The sequence below is a fragment of the Gopherus flavomarginatus genome, chromosome 1 (genome assembly GCF_025201925.1).
Source record: "Gopherus flavomarginatus isolate rGopFla2 chromosome 1, rGopFla2.mat.asm, whole genome shotgun sequence".
Lineage (NCBI taxonomy): Eukaryota > Metazoa > Chordata > Testudines > Testudinidae > Gopherus > Gopherus flavomarginatus.
The window spans coordinates 367,994,111-368,002,654 of record NC_066617.1 but is presented as its reverse complement, the minus strand read 5'-3'; the positions used below and the strand labels follow the sequence as shown (position 1 = coordinate 368,002,654).

At 47.4% G+C, this 8,544-nt stretch overlaps 2 protein-coding genes across 2 annotated transcripts; one reads left to right on the top strand and one right to left on the bottom strand.

Annotated features, from left to right (window-relative positions):
- LOC127052296 (olfactory receptor 52E2-like) lies at positions 1 to 948 on the top strand. The gene has a single exon (XM_050955878.1). It carries the CDS (start codon positions 1 to 3, stop codon positions 946 to 948), a length of 948 nt encoding a protein of 315 aa, XP_050811835.1.
- A 6,100-nt stretch (positions 949 to 7,048) lies between these two features.
- Positions 7,049 to 8,002, bottom strand: LOC127038739 (olfactory receptor 52E4-like). Its single transcript, XM_050931634.1, has one exon. The coding sequence runs from the start codon at positions 7,994 to 7,996 to the stop codon at positions 7,049 to 7,051; it is 948 nt and encodes a 315-aa protein (XP_050787591.1). The 5' UTR covers positions 7,997 to 8,002.
- Positions 8,003 to 8,544: the final 542 nt, after the last annotated feature.

Below are 8,544 nucleotides of genomic sequence, written 5' to 3'. Positions count from 1 at the left end.
ATGTCTGAGTCCAATACAACCAACTTCACCAACCCCTCCACCTTCATCCTGCTGGGCATTCCTGGCCTGGAGGCTGCCCATGTCTGGATCTCCATCCCCTTCTGCACTATGTACATCATAGCCATCCTGGGGAACTTTACCATCTTGTTCATTGTGAAGAGGGAGTCGAGCCTCCATGTCCACATGTACTATTTCCTCTGCATGCTGGCTGTCACTGACCTGGGCCTGTCCACGTCCATCCTGCCCAAGACATTGAGCATCTTCTGGTTCAATTCCAGGGAGATCAATTTCAGTGCCTGCCTCACCCAGATGTACTTCCTTCACTGCTTCACAGTGATGGGGTCTGAGATCTTCGTGGCCATGGCTTTTGATCGCTATGTGGTCATCTGCCATCCCCTGAGACATTCCACCATCTTGACAAACCCTGTGGTCGCCAAGATGGGCCTGGCTGTTGGGCTGTGCAGCGGCATGCTCGTAATGCCCCATCCTGTCCTGGCCAGGAGGTGGCCATATTGCAGAACCAACATCATCCCCCACACGCACTGCGAGCATATGGCCGTGGTGAAGCTGGCTTGTGCTGACATCAGCGTGAGCAGTTACTATGGCCTCTTCATGGTACTTTGTGGGCTCAGTCTGGATGGGATTTTTATCACTGTGTCCTATATCCAGATCCTCAGGGCCATCTTCAGCCTCCCCACAAAGGACGCCAGGCTCAAGACTTTTGGGACCTGTGGCTCCCACCTCTGTGCCATCTCAGCCTTTTACATCTCAGCTCTCTTCTCCTCCCTCACCTATCGGTTTGGGCAGAGTGTGCCCCTATATTTCCACGTTTTCATGGCCAACATGTACCGCCTGGTGCCCCCCATGCTAAACCCCATCATCTACGGGGTGAGGACCAAACAGATCCGGGACAGGCTGCTTTGGCTCTTTATTCATAAAGGGATGTAAAGTTTTCTCCTGGTGCGCTGCCTCTCAGACCGAGCTCTGTGGAGAGCTGTCTGGTGACAGGTGCTGGGTCCTCTTCCATGAATCAGGGGTTATTTAAGGACGTTAAATCCTTTCCTGATTTACCTGTGCTCTGAAAGCATGACAAAGTGGGGAATCTGTCTATGTATTACTCACTGGGCTGCCACCTTTCTAACTGCAGGTAACTCAACCCCTGAGACCACATGCCTTACCCCACCTCTTCCTCTCCTCTGTCTCTTGCTCCTCTCCTCTCGTCTCCCTGTCACTCACTGGATCCTCTCCATGTCTTTCCTCCCCAGTGGAAGGGCTGCAATTTTAGATTTTGGTGTGGAGGAGACAACGATAACTGTGATTCCAGGGGCAACTTAGACATTTGAAAACTATATCGAATTCCACAATATAGCAAATAAACAAATATTAACCCATTCAGCTCTAGGAGTAACATTTTCTTACGTCTTATGGCAATTAACTTCCGGGACACTGGTTAGGCTTAAATTTAAAAATAAAATTAATGTGTATTCTTACTTTGCTCCTAACACTGCAGAGAGAGAGAGGCTCTGCTGGGTTCCTTCTCAGCTCTGGAAGGGGAGTGGGGTCTAGTGGGATACAGCAGGGGGAAGATACCTCTGCAGTCCGTATAAAAACATAAGAACCTAGGAATGGACATTGGTCCATCTAGCCCAGCGTCCTGTCTTCATCAGTGGCCAGTGCTAGGTGCCCCAGAGGGAATGAACAGAACAGGTATACAAAATAAATAATAATAATAATAATATATGGAGCTATACCTATATTATAAAACTAGAAGTCTGTTGAGTTCAGCCACCTGCCTTTACTAGTAGGACCAAGTACTGATTTTTACCCCAGATCCCTAAGAGGCCCCCTCAAGGTTTGAACTCACAGCCCTGGGTTTAGCAGGCCAATGCTGTAATCACCAAGTCATCCATCCCCTTTCAACTAGTCCCAGCTCCTGGCAAACAGGGGTGAGGGACACACAGAACATGGTTTCAGATCCCTGCCCATCATGGCTAACAGCCATTGATGGACCTGTCCTCCATGAACTGATCTAGTTCTTAATGGAATCCTGGTGTACTTTTGTCCTTCATAACATCCCCTGGCAAAGAGTTCCACAGGTTGGTGTGAAGAAATACTTCCTTTTGGTTGCTTGAAATCAGCTGCTTATTTATTCACTGGGTGACTGGTGTTCCCTCTAACTTTTTACATCCATGTGTGGAATTAATTTTGGTATGTGGACCAATATGGAGATGATGTGTGGCAGGGGTGGGGCCAAGTGGTTTTTAGTATGGGAGAGGGCTCAGGGCTGGAGCAGAGGGTTAGGGTGTGGGGGTACAAGGACTTTAGCTAGGGGTGCTGGCTCTGGGGTGGGACGAGGGATAAGGGGTTCAGGGAGCAGGAAGGGGCTCAGGGATGGGGCAAAGAATTAGCGTGCATGGGGTTGCAGGCTCTGGGATAGGGCCAGGGTTGACAGGCTTAGAATGCAGGATGCCCCGTGTTCTCTAATCTTTAGACTGTGTATTAATTATATTGATTACTTAAGAACCCCCAGTGATCAGTCTAGGGCTGATAGGTTCTTGTCCCAAAATCAGGCCAGTATTATTTAAATTATTATATAGTAGGGAACTCTGATGTGCACAGTTACAACACTCACACTATAAGACCTTTTTTAATATTTAATATCATTTATTAATACCTTTTCACAGTCACAAATACCGCAACTTAACAAGCTAGATAATGAATGTACATCTGCACTTCCATAGACTCACACCAACCCTGAAGTGATAGCCCTCCTCTTCCTCATCACCATCACCTTCCCCATCATCACTGGTGGCCATCAGTCTGCCACCTCCCAAAGATGACATCTCCTCCTGCTGCCCCTAGGCTGAGATGCCACGTTTTCAATATGTTAGACTGACAACATGGTGTCTGATGCGTGTTCAGCAGGGGATTTTTCCCTTTTCCTTGTGTGTATTTCCTCACTTTACCAGTGGTGGAGTGTCTTTTCCTGTAGGTTAGTATAGCAATGATCTCTACTTATTATCATATATGTCAATTCATTACTGTGGCCCTTTTCTGGTTCGGTGTCACATTTGGTATTTCTGTACTACCTGGTTATTTCGGGTTTTTCCAAGCTGTGGTGGACCTGTTACGTGGAAAAGAGTATGAACTTAGGAAAGCCCTTATGCCAGCCTGCTTTAACACCTCATGTGTGGCCCTTCTGCTTTAGCGCATCACCACCTATCTAACTTTGCCTTAGCTCAACACAGAGGATATGGCCTGCAGGTGCCTTTCCTTACAGCCAAACTACTTTAATATAAACCTATTATAACCTATTGTAATAAAGCAAAGAATCAAACCCAAAAGGCAATAAGAAATCCATAAGAAAAGATATACAGGCAAGCAAGCAGGTGAGCCCTATAGGCGACACCTGGGCTGTGGCAGAGAGAGAAGACCTACCCCAGCTCTCTCTCGGCGCAGCACCTTGGGACCAGGGAGAGGTGCTGGGCTGGGGGAGGGGTGCTTTCCCCATCCTGCACGGCCTGTGGTAGCCTGCTGCATAGTCACACAGCTTAGAAGAACTTAGTGGGTGACCCCTAGTTTTTGTCTTATGAGTAGTAAATAACTTTTAGTTATTCAACTTTTCCACAGCAGTCGTGATTTTACAGAACCTCCATCATAGCCCCCGTTAGTCGTTTCTTTTCCAAGCTGAAAAGTCTCAGTCTTATTAATCTCTCCATAACCTTAATCATTTCTCTTGGCCTTCTCTGTGCCTTCCTTAATGGTGCCCATGTCCAGCCGGGCTCCCTCTGCCTGGGGCTGGGCGGGGAGCTCCTACAGCCTGATAAGGAGCCTGCCTGCAGGTAGGAGGCAGCTCCGGGGTAGCACAGGCTCCCATGGGTTAATGACCCAAGGTTTCCCTCCACCCTGCAGTAACTAGATACTGCTGGATCCTCTTTTCCAGTTGAAAACCAGGTGCTTGGCAAATTTAAATGGCACCAGGGCAGAAAAGAGTGTGAAGGCCCCAGGCTGGGGATGGGGCAAGGAAGAGTCATGTGGTGAGGTCATGTGTCCTCTGCTTTAGCTTGTGCCCACCCAGTAATTTCTGAGTGCAGGTGACACCCGCTGAACATGCATCAGAGGGGTCGCCGTGTTAGTCGGGATCTGGAAAAAGCAACAAAGAGTCCTGATGGCACCTTATAGTGCATGGAACAACCTCGATGCCAACTCTGCCCACATATCTACACCAGCGACACCGTTACAGGACCTAACCAGATCAGCCATACCATCACTGGTTCATTCACCTGCACATCCACCAATGTAATATACGCCATCATATGCCAGCAATGCCCCTCTGCTATGTATATCGACCAGACTGGACAGTCTCTACAGAAAAGGATAAATGGACACAAGTCAAATACTGGGAATGGCAATATACAAAAACTTATAGGAGAACACTTCAATCTCCCTGGACACACAATAGCAGATTTAAAGGTAGTTATCCTGCAGCAAAAAAACTTCAGGCCCAGACTCCAAAAAGAAACCGCTGAGCTTCAGTTCATCTGCAAATTTGACACCATCAGCTCAGGATTAAACAAAGACTGTGAATGGCTAGCCAAGGACAAAAGCACTTTCTCCTCCCTTGGTGTTCACCCCTCAACTGCTAGAAGAGGGCCTCATCCTCCCTGATTGAACTAACTTCATTATCTCCAGACTGATTCTGGCCTGCATGTGTATACCTGCCTCTGGAAATTTCCATTATATGCATCCGATGAGGCAGGGATTCACCCCCGAAAGCTCATGCTCCAATACGTCTGTTAGTCTATAAGGTTGCACAGGACTCTTTGTCACTGAACAAGGAAAGTGAGAGAGCGACAATTTCAGCATGTGTGATGGGTAGCGGGGAAAACACTCGTTCCTTGTCTTTTGCTATGTACCTCAGCTTGCTTTTCTCCTCTCTATTTCATATAATATATCAATGGAAATTTTATGATTTACTGAATATCATTACCCTATTTTTATGCACGTATCATTTTTGTACCTAAAGTCATGAACATTGACTATGCACAAGTATTTCAAATGTGTTTGCTCCTGTGGTAGTTCCCACAAGGTAGGTTACATTCAGTCTAGACAGCATATTGTGAATGAATTATTCAAGTTGGTGACCCCTCAATGAACACAATGGATCATGGAAGAAACATATCCCCATCTGATGGACTTAACTGCGGACATTCTAGCCAGAATATGGATAACGGTCCCTACTAAGACACACTGAAGCAAGAACATAAGAACAGCCGTACTGGGTCAGACCAAAGGTCCATCTAGCCCAGTATCTGTCTACCGACAGTGACCAATGCCAGGTGCCCCAGAGGGAGTGAACCTAACAGGTAATGATTAAGTGATCTCTCTCCTGCCATCCGTCTCCACGTTGTGACAAACAGAGCCTAGGGACACCATTTCTTACCCATCCTGGCTAATAGCCATTAATAGACTTAACCACCAGGAATTTATCCAGTTCTCTTTTAAACGCTGTTATAGTCCCAGCCTTCAAAACTTACTCAGGCAAGGAGTTCCACAGGTTGACTGTGCGCTGTGTGAAGAAGAACCTCCTCTTATTTGTTTTAAACCTGCTGCCTGCTGCATGAAAGGATGTATGACCAGCTCATGTACAGCTGGACTACCTCTTGTGCCTGAACTTTCTCACTAACGGTACTGGGGTCTTTTGCTTGTAAAAAATTAATATCCATCCACACGGCAACACTATGAAAGACTCTGACTGGGCAGGTGGTCCCAGGCTGGAAAGGAGAAATCCCAGCCTGTGTATGGAGGAGTGGAAAACTGTACCATGAGGATTAGACATTGCTTGACTCAAATCCTGTCTAGATTACAGAACTCAGATTGCCATTTTGTTTTACTTCTTGAGGAATCTACATTGATCAGTACACTTATTACTTATAGCCACTTAAAATCTACCTTTCTGTGTGATGGGGCAAGGCCAGATGGTTACACTGAAGTAGTAAGGAACAGGTATGTTAGCCCCAGGCTAACCAAATCCCTAGTACCATGGTAACCAAATGCTCCAGGTTAATCAAGACACCTGGAGCCAATTGAGATCTTTCTAGAAGGCAGTGGAGATAAAAACATTGATTGGGCCACCTGAAGCCAATGAAGGGCTGGCTGGAACTAGTTAAAAGCCTCCCAGCTAGTCAGTGAGTTTGGTGTGTGTGAGGAGCTGGGAGCAAGAGGCGCAAGGAGCTGAGAGTGTGCTGCTGGAGGATTGAGGAGTAGAAGCATTATCAGAAACCAGGAGGAAGGTTCTGTGGTGAGGATAATGAAGGTGTTTGGAGGAGGCCTTGGGGAAGTAGCCCAAGGAGTTGTAGCTGTCATGCAGCTGTTACTGGAGGCACTATAGACAGCTGCAATCCACAGGGCCCTGGGCTGGAACCCGGAGTAGAGGGCGGGCCCGGGTTCCCCCCAAACCTCCCAAGTCCTGATCAGACACAGGAGGAATTAATGTGAGAACGTAAGTATTAGAGTGGAGTGGGTCTAGTATTTATTCAATCTTCTCTCTTTTATATTAGAATTAGATACAGTGCTCTTGCCACATATCTTGCTAAGTTATCTGCCAAAAAATAGAGTTTTCAAGACCGTAAGTAGCCCCAGGAATCACCGTTACGGTGGTCACCCCGACAGAAATCTGAAACAACTTCCTTGCAGCTGGGGGTGGGTAAGGGAGGTGAAAATGATCCAGGATGTGATGAGGGTAGGGAGTAGAGGAGCAAAGTATGATGGAAAGAGGAAGCACAGGGACAGAGCCTTGGCAGAAGAGGTGGGGGTACGGCATGGGGACTTGGGTGTCCATTACCAGCAATAGAAAAGTGGCAACCCAGTGAGTTCTACATAGACCAATTCCCCAGGTTCTAATGCTGACACTGCACATTAAGATCAGGAAAAGATTTAATGTCTCTTTGACTGTCCACTCAGTGATTCAGGGAAGAGGGTGCGGCACCAGGTACCAGCCAGCTCTGCACAGAGCTCAATATGAAAGCCAAAGCAGCGGGAGAGAACTTTAGGTCTCTTTACAAGTGAAGAACCGGAGCAGGCTGTTTCTGATCTGTTTGGTCCTCATCCCATAGATGATGGGGTTCAGCATGGGGGGCACCAGGAGATACACGTTAGCAAGGAGAACATGGAAGTGCAGGGGGATATTCTGGCCAAACCGGTGTGTAAGGATGGAGAAATAAGATGGGATGCAAAATGTTAAGAAGACACAGAGGTGGGAGCTGCAGGTACCAAAAGTCTTGAGCCGGGCGTCCTTTGTGGGGAGGCTGAAGATGGACTTGAGGATCTGGATATAGGACACAATGATAAAAAATACATCCAGACCTGTCATCAAAAACGCCACAAAGAGTCCATAGTAACTACTAATGTGGATGTCGGCGCAGGCCAGCTTTACCACGGTCATGTGCTCGCAGTACGAGTGGGGGATGATATTGGTTCTGCAATATGGCCACTGCCTTGCCAGGACGGGGTTGGGTATTACGAGCATACCACCACGCAGCACCACTGCCAGGCCAATCTTGGCCACCACAGAGTTTGTCAGGATGGTGGAATGTCTCAGGGGATGGCAGATGGCCACATAGCGATCAAAAGCCATGGCCACGAGGATTCCAGACGCCATCCCTGAGAAGCAGTGAATGAAGTACATCTGGATGAGACAGGCACTGAAATCGATCTCCCTGGAACTGAACCAGAAGATGTTCAGCATTTTGGGAATGGTGGACGTAGATAGTAAAAGATCGGTGACAGCCAGCATGCAGAGGAAATAGTACATGGGCTCATGGAGGCTTGGATCCCTCTTGACAATGAAGAGGATGGTGAAGTTCCCCATGACAGCTATGGCATAAATGGTGCAGAAAGGGATGGAGATCCAGACATGGGCTGTCTCCAGGCCAGGAATGCCCAGCAGGATGAAGGTGGAGGGGTTGGTGAATTCAGTTGTATTGGAATCTGACATGGAATAGGGGAGAAGGTATTTCAGCTCTGAGGAAGAACTTTGTCTAGTGCATGTACCGTATGTTCCTCTGACTTCCTGTATGTGCCCAGGCTCTAGGGTGATGGCCGCAGTACAAATGCCTAGACAGAGAGACAATGTTAACATGAGACACTGCATGCACTACTGGATGTTGTTGTCATGGATGAAGCAGATTGATTGCTTTTCACACATTAAAAAATGATATTTTCATTACTTAGAGAAATGAATTATGAAGAACTGACCCAGACAATGCTCATTCCTACACATCATGGTGTGGGAAACCTTAATAGGCACCAGTAGGAAACACCAGCCCGCCTGGATAGCCACTGTAGTGGGCCGTTCCCCTTATAGACTCATAGACTTTAAGGTCAGAAGGGACCATTATGATCATCTAGCCTGACTTCCTGCACAAAGCAGGCCACAGAACCCTACCCATCCACTTCTATAACAAACCCCTAACCCATGTCTTAGTTACTGAAGTCCTCAAATTGTGGTTTGAAGAATTGAAGCTGCAGAGAATCCACCAGCAA

Coding starts and splice junctions, on each gene's coding strand:
- LOC127052296 (XM_050955878.1), top strand. CDS start 1: ATGTCTGAGTCCAATACAACCAACTTCACCAACCCCTCCACCTTCATC.
- LOC127038739 (XM_050931634.1), bottom strand. CDS start 7,996: ATGTCAGATTCCAATACAACTGAATTCACCAACCCCTCCACCTTCATC.